This window comes from Fusarium poae, chromosome 3, assembly GCF_019609905.1.
Source record: "Fusarium poae strain DAOMC 252244 chromosome 3, whole genome shotgun sequence".
Lineage (NCBI taxonomy): Eukaryota > Fungi > Ascomycota > Sordariomycetes > Hypocreales > Nectriaceae > Fusarium > Fusarium poae.
Window position 1 is genome coordinate 7,429,863 of NC_058401.1, and position 17,506 is coordinate 7,447,368.

The 17,506-nt window shown below is 39.9% G+C and overlaps 6 protein-coding genes and 2 non-coding genes across 8 annotated transcripts; 4 read left to right on the top strand and 4 right to left on the bottom strand.

Moving 5' to 3' along the window:
* Positions 1–3,715: 3,715 nt before the first annotated feature.
* FPOAC1_009898 (uncharacterized protein) lies at positions 3,716–4,874 on the top strand (the record flags this gene model as incomplete). The annotated part of the gene is made up of 4 exons (XM_044854311.1): positions 3,716–4,149; positions 4,203–4,291; positions 4,340–4,722; positions 4,860–4,874. 4 exons carry the CDS (start codon positions 3,716–3,718, stop codon positions 4,872–4,874), a joined length of 921 nt encoding a protein of 306 aa, XP_044706981.1.
* A 78-nt stretch (positions 4,875–4,952) lies between these two features.
* FPOAC1_009899 (uncharacterized protein) lies at positions 4,953–6,908 on the bottom strand (the record flags this gene model as incomplete). Its single annotated transcript, XM_044854312.1, has 2 exons — positions 4,953–6,002; positions 6,051–6,908. 2 exons carry the CDS (start codon positions 6,906–6,908, stop codon positions 4,953–4,955), a joined length of 1,908 nt encoding a protein of 635 aa, XP_044706982.1.
* Positions 6,909–7,232: 324 nt separating this feature from the next.
* On the bottom strand, positions 7,233–7,772 carry FPOAC1_009900 (uncharacterized protein; the record flags this gene model as incomplete). The annotated part of the gene is made up of 1 exon (XM_044854313.1): positions 7,233–7,772. One exon carries the CDS (start codon positions 7,770–7,772, stop codon positions 7,233–7,235), a length of 540 nt encoding a protein of 179 aa, XP_044706983.1.
* A 453-nt stretch (positions 7,773–8,225) lies between these two features.
* FPOAC1_009901 (uncharacterized protein) lies at positions 8,226–9,518 on the bottom strand (the record flags this gene model as incomplete). The annotated part of the gene is made up of 4 exons (XM_044854314.1): positions 8,226–8,535; positions 8,585–9,072; positions 9,129–9,366; positions 9,487–9,518. The coding sequence occupies 4 exons, from the start codon at positions 9,516–9,518 to the stop codon at positions 8,226–8,228; spliced, it is 1,068 nt and encodes a 355-aa protein (XP_044706984.1).
* A 1,660-nt stretch (positions 9,519–11,178) lies between these two features.
* Positions 11,179–11,301, top strand: FPOAC1_009902. The gene has a single exon. It is a non-coding gene; the product is annotated as a tRNA-Met (tRNA).
* A 439-nt stretch (positions 11,302–11,740) lies between these two features.
* FPOAC1_009903 lies at positions 11,741–11,825 on the top strand. The gene has a single exon. It is a non-coding gene; the product is annotated as a tRNA-Tyr (tRNA).
* A 757-nt stretch (positions 11,826–12,582) lies between these two features.
* On the top strand, positions 12,583–15,191 carry FPOAC1_009904 (uncharacterized protein; the record flags this gene model as incomplete). The annotated part of the gene is made up of 3 exons (XM_044854315.1): positions 12,583–12,662; positions 12,723–13,398; positions 13,449–15,191. The coding sequence occupies 3 exons, from the start codon at positions 12,583–12,585 to the stop codon at positions 15,189–15,191; spliced, it is 2,499 nt and encodes an 832-aa protein (XP_044706985.1).
* Positions 15,192–15,312: 121 nt separating this feature from the next.
* On the bottom strand, positions 15,313–17,218 carry FPOAC1_009905 (uncharacterized protein; the record flags this gene model as incomplete). The annotated part of the gene is made up of 5 exons (XM_044854316.1): positions 15,313–16,198; positions 16,245–16,385; positions 16,433–16,600; positions 16,657–16,711; positions 16,765–17,218. 5 exons carry the CDS (start codon positions 17,216–17,218, stop codon positions 15,313–15,315), a joined length of 1,704 nt encoding a protein of 567 aa, XP_044706986.1.
* Positions 17,219–17,506: the final 288 nt, after the last annotated feature.

Here is a 17,506-nt window from a genome sequence, read left to right on the forward strand (position 1 = left end):
ATAATAATATTAAAATCCTTTAAAATACTTTTTCTTAATAAAAAGAGTTCTTTAGTAAAATTTAAGTCTTTTTTAACTTTAATATATATATAAGTAATCCTTTTAACCTTTTTATTATAATCTTTTAATATAATTAATATAAATTAAGTATATTTTACTTATAGTAATATATTACTAATAGTATAAAAAGAGGGCTTATTAACTTTAATAAGTTTAAGCTTTTATAAAATAATAAACTATTTACTAATTAAATTAGCCTTTATACTTAAATTTAAAATTACCTCTATATTAAAGGTCTTTTAGCTATAAATTAAATATAAAGTAATAAAGGCTTTTTTAATTTAGAGTTTTAAAGATATAGTTAGTAAATAAATTATTTTATTAATTATTTCTTTTTTCTTTAATAATTTTAAATAAAATAATTATTCTTCTTAAGGTATTAAGAAGTAAAATACTTTTTATTATTATAATTATAATAAATAAGTTACTTTTTTATCTTTAAATTAATAAAATTCTTTTATTCTATAGGGTATTAATACTCTATTAATTTAAGCACTTAAGGGCTTTAAGTATAATTCTTAGAGTTATTTTATAATTAATAAGATTCTTAATTACCTTAGTTTTAATATCTCCTTTAACTTTTATTAAGTTAATTAAATATTAGTTTTTCTAATTATCTTTTATTTCTATCTCTTATAAAGTCTTAAAAGTATATAGCTAATATAATTATTACTTTATAAGTATTTAAAATCTTAAAGAAATATAAAAAGATATACTTTTAAAAGGATAAAAGTAATTTAATATAAAATAATAATACTTATTACCTTTTAAAAAGCTATAAGAAATTCTTTTTAATAAAATTTAAATATTAATAGAAATCTTAAGAGGATTAGTTTTTTTATTACTTTATATACTTTAGCTATTTTATTAATAAAGATTTATAATTAATAAAATCCTTAATTAAAAAAAGTAATTATTCTTTAAAAGCTTTTTAATCTTCTTTAATATCTCTATAAAGGCTTTTAAGGAGTTTATTAAAGTATTAGTTTTATTTTATTCTTTTTTTTATATTTATATTATTTAAAGTAATAAGAATTTTCTTATAATCCTTCTAATAATACTTCTTTATATCTATAAAGGCTTAAGTTAAATTATTTAACTATATATCCTTTTTTTAAAAAGTAATAAAGAGAGTTAATTAAATAATATTCTAAATATAGATTTCTTTTTTATTATTAAAAGTAAAAGCCTTAAAGTCTTAATAAAATCTTAAAATCTTTTTATAAGGTTTTTTCTTTTTAATTAATATAAAGAATTCTTATTCTTTTTTTTATAATACTATAAGTTCTTTTAATTAAATTACTTATAGCTATATAGTTTAAATTATTAAGCGTATATTATTTTATTCTTTTATAAAAAAAACTAAAGGCTAATAAGCTAGTTTTAATTAAATAAGATATACCTTTATATATAAGATTAAGTTTATTATATAGGTTCTTAAATATAACCTCCTAGGCTATAGAGTTATTTAAGGGGTTCTTATAAATAGATTAATTATAAATTTAAACTATCTTTAACCTAGGTAGCTATTTAAAAGAAGCTTTAAAATTATAATAAGACTTAGAGGTAACTAGGTAGATTCTTAAAGGTAAGATCTATATTAATATAAGACTAAAGCTTATTCTTTTCTTTAAAAGATTATAAGATTTTTAAATAAATCCCCCTAGAGTAGGTTTTAATATATAGCTAAGAACTCCTTAAAGGTTATAAGTTTAAACCCTATTATATATACTTAACCTTAAAGTTAAATAAATAAATATTAAAATAGTATTTCTTTATAGTAATATTAATAAAAATATCTATATATTATAACTTAAAGGTTTTTATAATAAAATTAAATAAGTTTATAAGCTTAATAAAGTATTTTATAGTTTAAAGTAAATATTATATATTTAATATAATATATTTTTATCTTATTTAAATAAATTTAACTTTAAACTATTATACTTAAATATAAAAGTCTTTATTAAAAATATAATCTTTATTATAGTCTATATTAATAATCTTTTACTAGTTAATTTAAATATAAAAAAGATTAAAAAGATTAAAATAATATTATTTAAATACTTTAAAATAATTAATTTTAACCTATATAAATACTATCTTAAGATATTTATTAAATAAAATAAATTAAATTAAACTATTTACTTATCTTAGTCTATATATATTTAAAAATTACTTAAAGAATTTAAACTCTAAGATTATAGTTTAAACTCTATATTAATTATAATATTAAAATTTATATTTATAAATAGTATATATAAAGTTACTTTAGAATTTAAAATATAATTTATAAAAATAATTAATTTATTAATATATATAATATTAAGAATAAAACTAAATATTACTTATAGTATATCCTTATATAGTTAATATTTTAATAACTTAACTAAAGAATATAAAATAGTAATTAAGAGAATTATAAAGTATTTATAAAGTATAATTTACTTTAAACTTTAACTTTAAAGAAATATTTAATCTCCTTAAGGATATATAAATATAAATTAAAGTAGAGATTAAAATATAAGATAGTTAATAAATAATTATATCTTTAACTTTAAATTAAAAGCTATTAATTAAAGCTTTAAAAGATAATTTATTATTATTTTCTTATTATATAAAGTTAAATATATAGCTTAGATATAAATAATAAAGAAGGCTATTTAATTATAATAATTATTTAAAAAGCTTATATTTTTAATTAACCTTAAACTAAGTATAATTATTATATATAGTAATAACTAAAGGGCAATTTCTATAATTAAGAACCCTATATAATATATAAAGTCTAAATATATTAATATTTAATATTATTTTATTTATAAGTAAGTAATACTTAATAGAATTAAGATATAATATATCTTAATAAAATACTAAGTTATTAATAGTCTTATAAAGTTACTTTTAAAAGTAAATTTCTTATAATTTTAATTTACTTTTAAACTTATTAATAATTCTATATTAAATAGTCTTTCTTATATATAATTATATAAATATAATAATATAACTATATTATTAATAAAAAATATAAAATAGTTTTAACTATATAATCTTTATATTCTTTTATATTTATTTTCTATTTATTTATTTATTTATTTATTTATTTATTTATTTATTTATTTATTTATTTATTTATTTATTTATTTATTTATTTATTTATTTATTTATTTATTTATTTATTTATTTATTTATTTATTTATTTATTTATTTATTTATTTATTTATTTATTTATTTATTTATTTATTTATTTATTTATTTATTTATTTATTTATTTATTTATTTATTTATTTATTTATTTATTTATTTATTTATTTATTTATTTATTTATTTATTTATTTATTTATTTATTTATTTATTTATTTATTTATTATCTTTATCTCTCTATTTATTACTTTATAGATAGATAAGCTTAAATATTAATAAAAATAAAGCTAATAATAAAGCTAAATAGACTATATATAACCTTTACTTACTTAAAGAACTAGAAAGACTAATTTCTATATAATTATAAGCTTAAGTAGGAGTATTAAATATAGAGGATATTATAGGTATAATTATATAATTATATTATATATATCTCTTCCTCTGTTATAGTCCTTTAACTTAGATCTTCAATCAATTTATTCACATATCAAAGTCTTATCTCAACACGGGCATGGGCGAGATTGTCCGTATGGACAATGACACTATTATGGAAGGTCTTTCTGCGAAGCTACGAGCTCCAGTCAAGGCAGTCGAGGTCATGAAGAAAATTGTTACTGGAACAGCCACAATCCACAGGAATGTCGCTGAGCAATTCGGGATAAATAGTGTTCGATATTACCGCTTCAACGTGGACCACGGTCTCGAAGGCGTCAAGTTGTTCGACTACAAGAAGAGAGAAGATATGGAAGTCGACACCACAGCATACCTTGATAAGATCGAAGTCGGAAGAGAATTGAAGAGATGTGTCGAGGTCATGAAGGTTCTGCCACTAAGGGAACCAAGTCTACTCAACAGCCAGAATGACGAGGCAAATGTTTACAGCTTGGGCGAAAATGGAACTCCTGAAGAACAGAGAATCATGGACAGGTTGAATGCTCTGAGAATGTAGGTGGTCCATGCCTCCACTGGTATTATGTACTATCCACTGACACTGGTAGCAAGCCCGAGTGTTTCACCCGCCATTGCAAAGAGTGGGAAAGCGAAGTAAACAGAGAAGGAGCTAGGTATCACAAACTTCTCTACACCGGTAAGCTAGGTCACTACTATCCCCGTAATTGATCTAACGATAAGTCAGAACTAGGAATAGGATATATGTGGAACGCAGTCGTCCAAGCAGATTTACTCGATGAACGTGGTCGAGAGATTCTATCCTCATGCACACCAAATCCCAACCGTCCGCAGCTCCTCATCTCTCATGACTGCAAGGCGGACGCATACTATAGTCCCGAAGACGAAACGCCCGAACGCACAGCAGCCAGGATCGAGCTTGCTAACAAAGACCTATCAAATGCGTTCCAAATATTCAGACAACTTCTTTGTACGGTAGCAGGTATCTGGGATGAGAGCAGTTTTCCTTATTGTTGGATAGCGAAACGCATGGCTGGTATTCTTGAGATTTGGGGATGTCGTCGTGAAGCAAGGAATCTCTACCTGGTGGCGAGGGATGGCAAGGTTAAGGTATTTGGGGAAGATCACTGGTCTGTTAGGAGGCTGCAAGATAAGTTAGAGAGACTTACATATCAGTTGAGAGAGTAATTATGAATACGAATAACCCCAATCGTTGAGATTAACATTGACCATTGCTTGCTATGTAGTGCATTCAGCTTTGATTGAAAAACGCACAACTTCTATTACCATCCATCTGCCATCATATACAGCCAATACTATACTTGAAATGTGTGTGACTATCACCATCCATCAACTTCCGGATCCCTGCTCCAGCCCGGCGTAAAAGTATCCGTCAATCCGGCCAACACATTTGTTAACATCTTGTCGATACGTCCATCCTTTCGGCGAAAGGTTACGACGCTCAAGATACGTTGACAGCGGTCCCAAATTCTTGCTCGGTTCCGTACCCCAGGAAGAAGCGAGGTTGCCTTGGGACCCAAGAGCCTCCACGTGCGTCCCCAATCAAGTTCGATTTTGTTGTTCTGTGAGCCCAAGATCCATGTTTCTACACCTGCACGAATGGCAAGCCATTGTGCTGACATGACCTCTAGCTGAACTTGGTAAGGTTCCAATATCTCATCCCGACGCTTGCTGTTGGCTGTCTTGACGTCCCTGCTGATTTCTTCCATTTCTGGATATTCGTGAATGATTTGTTCCCATAATTCAGCCTCGACCTCTTCCTTCTCAAGGCCAACAGGGAAGGAGGGTGGTGGGATACCCAAAGGACAAAGGGGATCCCAGGTAACGGGTCGATCTGGAATTTCTGGCCGAGATTGTGGATACTGGCTGTCCTCTAGTATCTCCCAAAGCCAAGCCATGTCTTTGCGGACGATCTCTCTGAACCTTAACTGAGTGAAGTGATACATCATGTGACAGGTTTTCGCTACAGAATTGACATCTGTAGGGTTGAGAAGGTCGATAATCTGATAAAGAATCTCCTTGGGAATGTACCCAAGAATTGATGCTTGGTGCTGCCCAGTCTCTCGAGACAATGTCAAGTCCTTGCAAGGATCCAAAACGGTGTGTATGTCTGAAATCTCGACTGGGTTCGCGACTAACCATTCGCTTCCAGTGTAATGATGCCATGGAAGGTGCCAATCCTCACGGGCCCTCAATACTTCGGGGTGGTTTAAGAGAGTCTTTTCATGCGGGTGTCGCAACTGACTTTCTATCTCTCTCCAATGCCATATCCCATCTAGATCAACCTTACCCAATGCACGGTACGATGCTTTAGCGTATATGTCGAGGCAATATGAATGAACTGGGAGCGGATACATATTATGTGAATTCTGTCCTCGTGTCAGATCATATACTAGTATGCTTTGGCAAGTACTTACATGAATCCCTTCATTTACCATTTGCCAGTCACATCTTAATTCTTGAATGCCATGTCGGGGCGGATAAAACGACTTCCAAGTAACCCAGTGTCCGCCCTGTACGACGTTGGACCCATTCGACTCTCCTGAAAGACAGAAAAGACTGCCTCTTTCCATGAGCTTGTCATCACATAGATTCTCGTCATTCCGAGACTTTGGTATCAAAAAGCGCACATTGCGGCAATTCTTCATCTGTTCCAAGCTAAGTCTGTGACCGTTAATGCCTCGAAGGCTCTGACACGAAGGTGAGGCGATGTGCTCCGGTGGGACCTTCTGTTCACCTTCACCAGGGAAGTCCCCGATTATAGGATCTTGGCGATTACCGGTGTAGTAGACCTTGTTGTTATACCAGGTCCCATTTGGCAGACGCTCGGGTCGTAACTGATCGCCAAGCTCAGACACAGGATACAGATCCTTGACACAATCATGATCCTCGTTGAGTGAGTCAGGGTCAATACTGTTGCAGCCACTTTCACTTGACGCCCCCTCTGCGTTTTCGCATTCCGAGTCATATTCGAGGGGCTCGTTGTCGTTTTCGGAATGGTACGCAGGCATCCAGTCTTGGTCGTCCGAATCATCGTCTTCTGTCCAGCGGCGCAGAGACTCCCAGTGCAAGATCTGAGGATCGGCCGGTGTACGATCTGCTGTGGTACAATCTTGGCATTCTTCGTCTTTCACATGATCCCCCCAAGGTCCCTTGGTCCAGCCTATGTAGTTAGCTCCATCAATATCCCATGCGGCACTTGGTGGCTCGTCAGGTGTCCTGATGCGGGCAATAGCCATGTCCACACCGCATATTTGGCAGCTGTAGGAGTGCATGTCGATACGTCATACGCTGATAGAGATAGAGATAGATTGACTCAATTATATATATAAAAAGACACGTTGCGTAAACAAATAAACATTGAATTGAATATGCCGTGATTTTATAAAGAAATCTTTGGAGGGGCTGCTGCTGATATTTCAGAAGATCCAAGTTTTAGGACTGCAGACAAGAAAACATGCACATGTGATCACGTGATCTTACTCGTGATGTCCTTCACGTTCAACAGGGGATCATGTCAACTCTTCAATTCATGAAAGCGGGTCAATGTCCCCACTGAGATATCATAGTCTATACCGCAGTTACCTTCGTCCCTAAATCTACTTCCACGCTTCCCAAACTTGTCTTACTGTAAGTGTTTCAAGGCTCGGAAATATGACTGTCAAATCCTCTTTGTCCTGAATATCAACATTTCCTTTGGCCATTCCAATACCTGCCTTGGCCAATATATCCTTTAAACCCTCATGCATCACACCAGGTAACATCTTTTTCATACTGGGAGTAAGCTCAATGTTACCTGTCTTCATATCCTCAATTGAGAAATACTTGACATCAAACTTGACGCCCATGACTTCTTCGGCCAGCTTAACAGCTTCATTGAGGGTAAGGCGGTTTCCGATAATGGAGTGTCTGCGCTTCCAAGATGGAAGGTCAAGCAATGCGACAGTAAACTTTGCCGCATCAGTAGAATGTGTCATGACCACGGGATTGTTTCCATCGCCCGGAATTACAGCTACCCTATTTTCTGAATCGATTTGGATGTTTGCTGCACCGATATACGTCGGGATTCGAGGGGCTGCCCAGTAGTCCAGAAACTGGCCGAGACCTGATGAGCCTCCAGCAACAGCAACTCTTCCCATGATGTTTGATGATGAGATACCGAATTCGTTTTGTACCATGACTACCTTGTCCTGGGATTGGTTTATATACACGCAATGCACGGATGGAGCAAGATGCGGACTGTGGTTTGCGGAGTGGGTTTCGCGGAGTTTCGGAGTCGGGCCACTTATGAACCCTGTTTCTTGAAGCCGATGTATGCATCTGCTGCTGCACTAGTCGCAACCAAAATCTCAATATGTGTTATATCCGCTGCAGTATTGATATTAGGTCAAAGGATATATATTTCGGAGTGCTATAGTCACAGGAACGGGCGCAAGCACCTTGAATATGTGTTTATCCAGCAAACCCACGATATGGTTTTCGACGTAAAGAGGTAGTCGGGATTATTGGCCGGGGCTTGCCAGGGTAGTGAATTTATTTATAATTATCTATTAGGAAATCTATAATGGCAATAGGTTTATAAACCATTTCTGTTATGTGACAGTGACCTCGGTTGTCTTTCTAATGACAAGTCCCTCAACATCCATATCCTGCAATTCAACCTCGGAAATCTCTGATCGGGTTGAACCATTTGGAGGAACAATTTGTTCTTGCGAGTTATTTCCTTCCTGCCCAATGTCGCCACCATACATCTTGGATGCATAGTTGGACTTTGTGGTATAGCATCGAGTCTGAGTCTGAGTAGTATTCATCCCATAACGCGTAGGATTTCCCGGCTGATCGCTGTGTGTATAGATGGATCTATCCTCGTTGAATCGAAGTTTGGAGGCCAGGGTATCGAAGCTGGAAGCTCTGTTAGCTTAGTTGAGGGCAAAATGTCAGGTTTACTTACTACAAGACAATTGGGTAAAGACAAAAGAGGGCGTAGAGGAAACGATCAAGCTGACTAGCAATATTGACTGCCTTTTGTCCTGGAGTCTGGAAAGGATGGATAATAGTTCGAACAACACCGATCAAGGCTAGGAAAGCGACGCGCATCTCAGTACTGCGTGTAAGATAACGCAAGAGACCGACTTTGAGTGCCGCGCTCATACTCGACGTCGTGGCGGAAGCGAAAATGACGACAAGGAAATAGGCGCTGAGACATTCTGAAATAGCCATAAATGTGAAGTAGCCGATATGTAAGTAGTTGATAATGACCTCGTATTCGTGCACGCCTTGCATGAGAAATTTTGCCCGGTAAATGGCGATAAAAACACGGGAGATGGCAGTACAGACCATCAAACCCCAGAAGATGGTAGAGAAAAGTCGCCATTGGTTAGGTCGTAGGACTCGTTGGAGAATGATGTAACTGTATAGCAATAAACTTGCTTCTTGCAGCTATCCAGACAGTCAATAAGCGCGAATGGTAGACACCAAGTAATCAATCGACCTACCAGCCAGAAGAAATCGGAAAAGACAGCTGCTACGACCTCATTGACAACAGGGTGCTTTTGGTAGTAGACATAATAGCAAAGACCATTTGCAATGGCGCCCGCAGCGGATGAGAAGATAGGTACAGCAGCCAATACAGTGAACGTGGTGATCTCGCATACCAGGATACCAAATACGACATTAACCAAGCAAATGGTGCTGAAGATGGACCAGCACACCTCGAAGTAGTCCATGGCGAGTCTTGACAAATGCAGCGGTCGCTGCTAGAATTGTTCGACTCGAAGTATGAAACGAAAGTGACAGGACAACTGAGAGGGGACGGAGCAAGAGGGAGATCGACTTTTGATTACCTACGCTGACCTTATGTCCAGTTGTTCGGGTCGGCGACGCATGACGGCTGGGGTAGGGAGGGGACTGGGTGATGAATGGCGTTTCTCTAGATCCTTCGTTTACAGGGTCTAGAGGGGACATTGACTAACATTAGTTAGCTGATTTTAGCTCTGACATCCAAGGTGGGCTGAGGTTGGGTGAGGTGATGGTTGCAACACGTTAGTCCGGGCGTCCACTAACGTGAAAGAGGAAGCAAGCGAACCACAGACGGGTAGGCGTATTCCATCCCCGGAATATTATTAGCTGGCATGTATCTCAGACTGAAGCGGGCATATTCATATCTCGATTCACTGATCGCCATTGGCTTTGATATACAGCTAAAGATCAGCATTCCAATGTCCATGTCTGATATTTCACATGGTATGTGAGACAAAGCAAGGATACAATTTCTATTAGATCACTGTTATTACCTGATAGCTCTTCTGTGCCTGCAGCAAAGAGGGTCTTTCATTTTCGTAAATATCGAGCTACGGACAGGCACGTACGTAAACTGATGTCTGTCACATCATTTTAACTTATCAATAGAGTTCATGCTAGTGTTGCAACCAGAGCCTTGGACCTTGGCATTAGTACTCGGCTAAGGATCAAAGTAGAACTAAACTTGTGGTCTTTACCCCGTACATACTAGACCAATGGCTCCGATGTGCCAACCGGAACACTTTATGCACCTTGCTATTCTATCTAGGATCTGGTGATTGAGGCCCAAGTCCCTGACTCGAGTCGATCACTACTACTTCTTGTGATGGATGGTGGGGTCGTTTGCGGAAGTGGAAAACGTTCCAGCGACGCTAGTGGAGTTGGAGCTCCGGGGAAGAAGACGAGACGAAAGACCATAAATGGAACAGTTTCATTCATGAAATAGTTTGGACATGTCAGCGCCAGTCGATGTCTTGAATCTATCCAGCATAGCCTCTGCCAATGACATTTCACAAATTAAACAATTTTAATAACTTCAAATCCAACAGAAAAAGACTAACCAAACGAAACAATTCTCCTTTCTGACAGGACGTCCTGTTTGTCATGTCAAGATCAGGTAATCAAAGTCCAGATCACAATAACTGAAAGTGCTTTGTTGAACCTCATCTACGCGATCAGTCGTATTGGCTTGGCATGACAATCTAATTATGACATCGGATCCATGAAACCGAAAATAGCGGAACAAATGCCGCCATCAGCAGACGTCAAGTCAAGGTCAACAGCAGAAGCTTCGGCCAAGCCGTGTCTTACAATGCATAGATGCGCCCGTTGAGGGAAGGAAAAGACAGACGCCTTCCCCACGTGGATTAGAAAGGGGGAACAAGTTCCGAATATTAGGCGTCAGGGTCTAAATTATCCCCTGAATTTTATCTTTCAGCTCCTCCATAAAAACATCCAATCCTAGAACTCCCCTAGACGGACATGACTCGGTTTTCCTCGTTTAAACTAACGAACCGGCTCCAACGGCAGAGTTGAGTAATGCCCAGGCTAAAATCGATGGTGTCGGTCTGTTAAATTAATTGATTGGGTGCGAAAATAGGTCCGAAGAATTAATCGTGCTGTGTCCTTGACGATGCGATTGCACTTGGTGATATTCTAAATTCCATGCTTCATGGAGTGCTGACTGGAGCGTTCAAGAATATAGTACGCAAAATGGGGTGGCAAAATAACAACAAAGCACCAAAAAGCAGCTTGGCGCAGTGGAAGCGCGGTATGTTTACTCGAATCTTGTGTATCGTAATTCGCACTAACAATTCCTCAGCCGGGCTCATAACCCGGAGGTCACTGGATCGAAACCAGTAGCTGCTAGCTACGAATATCTTTTTTTTGCATTTTTCACATCTGGTCTGCCATATCTACCACCACCTTCCAGTGTTCTCTACACCTTCAATTTTGTCGTCATGCTCACACTCTGAACAGCTGAACGATTTTAGTAAGTTGAATCTGTGTTATAGAGCAGGGGCACTATGAGGCCCTTGTAGCGTCTAGCAATCGTGCGCCATTGAACATGGCCAATGCGCATTCGCGACGATCGCTCATCACTCTCGCATTGTAATTCCAGGATTGTTTAAGTGGTAATCAGATCGACGATTGACGGGCATGACATGCATGGAAACTCTACAGATGAGGATTGGATTGTGGTGAATGCGCGTCTGCATTTTCATAGCTATTGGTGATCTGGCTGATCATATACACAAATTACTGTCCCACATCTCACCAATGGCTATTCCTCCGTTTCGGAGATCCTCCCCGAATAGCTCAGCTGGAAGAGCGTTCGACTGTAATTGTTATATGTCATCGAAAGGTCACTTGTTCGATCCAGGTTTCGGGGAACCAGCATTTTTGTTTTTGCAAATTTCTGCTTTTTTGTGGGTCGGTTCCTTGAGTTCTAGGTGATTTGTCTGTCATGCTTAAATTATTGGCAAGGGAGTGATCAATTGTTGATAATGAATTTCTAATCGAACGGGGTATTTGACATGTTTACTTGTATAAGCAATGATTGTTGTTTAGCGGTCATGCCGATGTTTACTCTGTGTGAGCCTGGTTTGTTTAGTTGTCAAATGTATTCCATTTTGCCCCATACTGAAGCGCTTAAACATGTCATTTATCCTACCTTTGTTGTTTAAGTTACATTTTTCTCCGGGGAATGCCCCTTGAAGTCTTTTCACTTACTGGATGCGATGTAGTAATAAGAAATAGGTATTGCATGCTTCTGTAAATCCATTTCCACTGGTCATGTCCAGGGTAGCTTGTCGGTAACTCTAGGACACCGAACGCGGGGTGCTATCGGACCGTTTGAATGGCCGGTGCGACACAATCCGGGGTAGCGTCGATCATTCGGGTCATTAAGTACCGAAATTACGTCGTCGTCTCCATCTTGCAAGGTCCAGCCATCTTAGGCCATTGAGCTTCGTGCCAAAGGCATAGCGTCAAGCTACCATGTAACTCAATGCCGACTTGTTCCCCTCGATCTTGATGCCGAGCCGAAGCGTACCGAGCCTATTGACTGCCGGGACGATGAAATAAAATCACAATGCTTTCGTCGTGGATAGTTCCAGGGTCAAGGAAACACGGAGAACCTTGGTTGTCATGTTGAGTCCAACTTGGTTCTCGAGTTTGAACATTCTCGGTGTGGTCCTGCTTGAGTCGGTAGGACTTTGCGATGCACAGTAAGTATCTCCAAGTCCAACTTAAAATTGAGAATATTCGACCTAATCAATAAACACCAGCATCGAAAAGCCTTTCCTACCCAAAGGCCTCGCTCTGAGTACCGAACCTACCTACAAAACCAAGCCTTTCACTAGCTTCACTCTTGACTCAAAGAAGAATACCATTGCTGTGATCGATTACGGCCACGAAGTAGGTGGTGTACCATTCTTTGACGTAAAGTCACTCAGTGGTCCTGCCCAAATCGAGGTCAAATACACCGAAGCCTACCAAGGACTGGAAGAACCTTTCGGTGATGGCCCGTTTCTGTATGGAAACCAGCTTGGGAGTAACTTCCGTATCGAAACTCTGAACATCACCAAGACTGGACGCTACGATGCATTCCTCGTTCAAGGTGGTCAGCGGTGGGAGTCTCTAAGACTTTTGACCGAGGGAAGCATCAAGTTCTCCAACGTTGGGTTTCACGCCAGTTTTCCGAACAAGAACCCGGATGAGGAACCTGGTTTCTTTGACTGTAGCGACAAACGTCTGAATGAAATCTGGAAAGTTGGAGTGCGAGGTGCGCAGTCTTCGTGTCTCGAGCAAGGCAGTCAGCCATCCACTTGGCGTGTTGACCCCAAGAATGGAGCCCTGATCGAGTCTTTGAGACCTATCCAGAGTGAGAAGGCCCCTCTTGTTGGAAATCACACTCTTGAGTTTGAGACCAAGATCGAGAGAGGTGGTATCTGGTATGGAGTCGTAAGTCATTTTTTCTGACGCTGCTTCAAGCACATACTGACCATGAAAAGGCTTGGGAGATTGGTAAAGGTGGTGGAATCGGCCTTCAGATCACCGGAGACTTGCCCAAGGCGACTACCTTCAAGAACCACAACTATACACTATCCCCTCGCAACACTTTGCAAGTCACTTCCGGCTGGGGACAAGTCAACCAGACTACCCTGCCTACTTACTTGTTGAAGACCTTTGACCTACCATTTCCCGTCCACGAAAACCAGTGGTACAAGGTCCGAACTACCCTCAATAATGGTTACCTCAGTGCTTCCATCGACGGAACCAAGATCTTCAACATGTCGCTTACTTCCTACCGTGTCTTGTTCAGAGGTCAAATGAAGCCCATTACGCTCACTGGTCGTTTTGGTCTTGGTGCGTATCAGGATCAAAAGGCTTACTACCGCAATGTCAAGGTCCACGACGACGATAAGGGAAAGCTTGTATATGAAAGCAGTTTGACCTCTGATGATATACTTGACGAGTACGGCGTCAGAGAGAACATCTTTGCGGCGTGTCTTGATGGACCAAAACGCGATCGCCTGATTTGGCTCGGAGACTATTTCCACACCTCACGAATCATAGGTGTCAGCACATCACGTCACGATCTTCAGAGAGGAACGTTTGAGTCCCTTATCCCAACACAGAATGAGGACGGACTATTCAGTATGAGTGCGCCACTTGGTTACCAACCAAATATCACAGTTTTCTCCGATAACTATGGATTGGAAGACTACCAGCTCCTCGGCCTTTTGTCACTGTACTACTACGTGCAGTCCAGCAACGACCTCGACTTGCTCAAACAGGAGTGGAAGTACTTTGAGCGCGTGGTTGAGTGGTCTGTGAGCACGATCAACAAGACCGATGGACTGGTCCATCTCAACGGCGCATTTACTGGCCCTGCTGTGTCTGGTTCTTCAGTCTCCTGTATGACTGTCCAGGCTCTCCATTCCATGGCTGAACTTGCTCAAGCGATTGGCAAGAAGAATTCGGCAAAGAAGTGGAAAGAAGCTGGTGATAAGCTTACACAATCTATTCGCAAGTCACTTTGGAACGATGATCTTGGTGTTTGGAAGCTTTCTACTGCAAACGAAACCGACTTCTCTGTCACAGGTATCTCATTCTGCACCACAAGCAAGGTCGCTACTCGGACCCAAGCCACACGCTCTTTCAAGGCCCTTGATAAGCTTGCTCTTGGCCCAGGATATCTTGACAATACTAGAGCAGATCCGGATGCACCTACTGCCAGTATCAGCCCCAACACCAACGGTTTCCTTCTCCCAGCGCTCTTCGAGTACGGCGCCGACAAACAAGGATCCAAGCTGATTGATACGCTCTGGGGCCCCATGGTAGACGACATCAAGACATCCACGGGAGCAAGCTGGGAGTATGTTCTTCACGACGGCAGTCCTGGTTTGGGTCTGTTCACATCCCTAGGTCACCCATGGGGCGGCGCAGCTACATATGTTCTTACCGAGTGGGCAGCAGGACTTCGACCTGCACAGAGGATCGATGGGTATGGGTATAAGAAATGGGTTGTCGGGCCGGAGAGTGGCTTGTCTATGGGCTTGGATTACGCGCATGGTCGTGTGAAGACTGCCTTTGGAGGCAGCGTTGAAGTCACTTGGAAGCTGACCAATAACAAGAAGAATATGGAGGTTAGTATCAAGGCACCGAAGAAGACTAGTGGTGTTTTCGTTTTCAAGGGGACGGAAAAGCGACTGAGTGGTCAAGAGCAGTATAATTTTACAGTAAGAGTTTAGATACTGAAGCTTCTTGATACAATTGTCACTACCCATCTAGTAAGTACTTGACCAGCTGATTTGCTCAAGCCACTATGAGCTTTCTCGTTACTGTGACAGCGGTGCACCGATTTGCAAATATCTATACTAGAACCTGAAGGCCAACCAAATCAGGCGCCCAATCTCCGGAGGTGGAAGCAGTGAAAGCAACAGTATTGTCATCACCCTTCTTGAACCCATCTAAAAGGATCACCATGCGATCACTTTCGAACCAATCGCCGCCAGCATTCGGGAACGCCCATCGTTTGGCATCCTCCCCATTGACAGATATCGACATGTTCCTCGAGTTGGTTTCCCAGTCGCCAATCGTGTGGTGATACTCGTGGTTGATGTAGTCCACCCCGACGTAAAGCGAGCCGTCCTTCGGAGCGCTGACAGATTTGAAGGTTGCCTTGGCACCTTCACCGATGGATTTAATCTTCTCGTTGGCTGGTAGACATTCGTTTTCTCCGCAGTCAGCGAGCGAAGCTGAACCTTCCAGTGACGCCTTGGAAGCTGGGTAATATCCCGCTGGCTTGGGCTTGGAAGTTTGGCTGATGTCTGATAGAACGAGGAGTCGCAGCTCATGAGGCTTCAGTTCGAATTTCTGAGTACCAGAAACAGTAAGATCCTCGTGAGCCCAGACATCTCGCGCCTTGGCCTTCTCAACACCAATAAGTGCCAGGTCAACTTCAACAGTTTGAGTTTCATTCTTCCAGTTCGCAACGCCAAGGACCTTGCGGTTTGAAGTGAGGTTACCGGACCAGATATCCCACTCTTCTTCGGTGTACCGAATCACTAGCTCTGCTGCTTGACCTAGTGCATCTTGGTTAATAGCGATGGCTTCTTTGTTGGACATCACTTCGAGAGATTCAGCAGGTATTTGTTTAGCGTCCATCACTCCTCCGATAATGAGAGGAGACTTCATCATGGACCAGAGACCGAAGTGGAAACGCTCTTCTTCGTATGAGAGAGCACCAAGGCCGATACTACCATTGTTAAACAGCTGCTAAAGACTTCAGGTTGGATACTTACATGAGCATATCCAAGTCTGCAAACGCGCCAGGACGGTTATACTTTGAGTGGGCAACAGCCTGGTTGGTGATGCGCCAGATTGCTCTCCATGCATTGAAGATGTCGTTACTCATTCTCCACGAATTTCCTACTTGGGTGGCCCTGCCATAGCGTCAGAGAGAGCACAGGAGTCGGTAGTCGCTACATACCATTGTGGGACATCTTCACCAATACCCCATTGGCAGAGGAAGTATTTGATGTCACGATCAGTCTCGTTGATGGCGGCGGCCATCTTGATAAATCGGTCGGGACTCTTGGCTTCGGCAGAGTCTGAGTCAACCATATCAGTCTTGGATGTGGCGTAGCAGTTGTCATACCTATCAATATTAACATTAGCTAGATATGCCATGGCAAGAACTGGGAGGATTGTTACTTGAGGGTATCGCCTCCCCACTCAGCAAATGACTTTGCGTCAATCTCCTCGTATCCTGGTTGTATCAGTCAGTCATGCTTGGTCTGAATGCATCAGAAATGGGCGTACCTAGGGAGGCAGGGATGTCATATGAACCACACTGGAGATATCCAGCGCCAGAGTAGAGGCCAAACTCTAGTCCCAAGTCGTGGATATACTCGCCGAGAGCCTTTGGACCTGAAGGAAACAGAGTCTCATTCCACTGAAGTCTGCCCTCACTATCCCGATCTCTTGAAGGCCATCCGCAATCGACGGTAACAATGCTGTAGCCTAGGTCTAGAAAGCCCAGATCTACCAATCCTTTGGCGTTGATCTTGATAATCTCCTCGGAAGGATTGCAATTGTAGTGGTTGTAGGAGTTCCAACCCATTGGAGGAGTTGGGGATCTGACTGTCTTGCCAGACGTGCCTCCGATACTGGCAAGAAGTGCTGCAAACGCGAGTGCCGACATTGCGATGATGATGGGGCCTTTGAACTGGCCAATACTGCGTCTATCACGCCGAGCTGGTGCTGGGTTACTCATTGTGGTATTTATATGCCTGAAATATCCTGGTAAAATGATCCCGGAGCAGGTTTTGTTGATCCTTGAGAGTGGTAAAGTCCGAGTTCCCAAAATACTACCTCAAAACAATGACACCAAGTTCATGACATAATTACGAGGTTTTAATAGGTGCGGTTGCTTCTATGTGCGGGTGTATCTTTACTTGACGATGACATACGATCGAAAAGTCCACGACATGCACAAGAAGCAGTTCCTATAGGCGCGCATCTTCAACTTTCGTTAAGGTTAAGTAGAGATCATCCCTAGTCT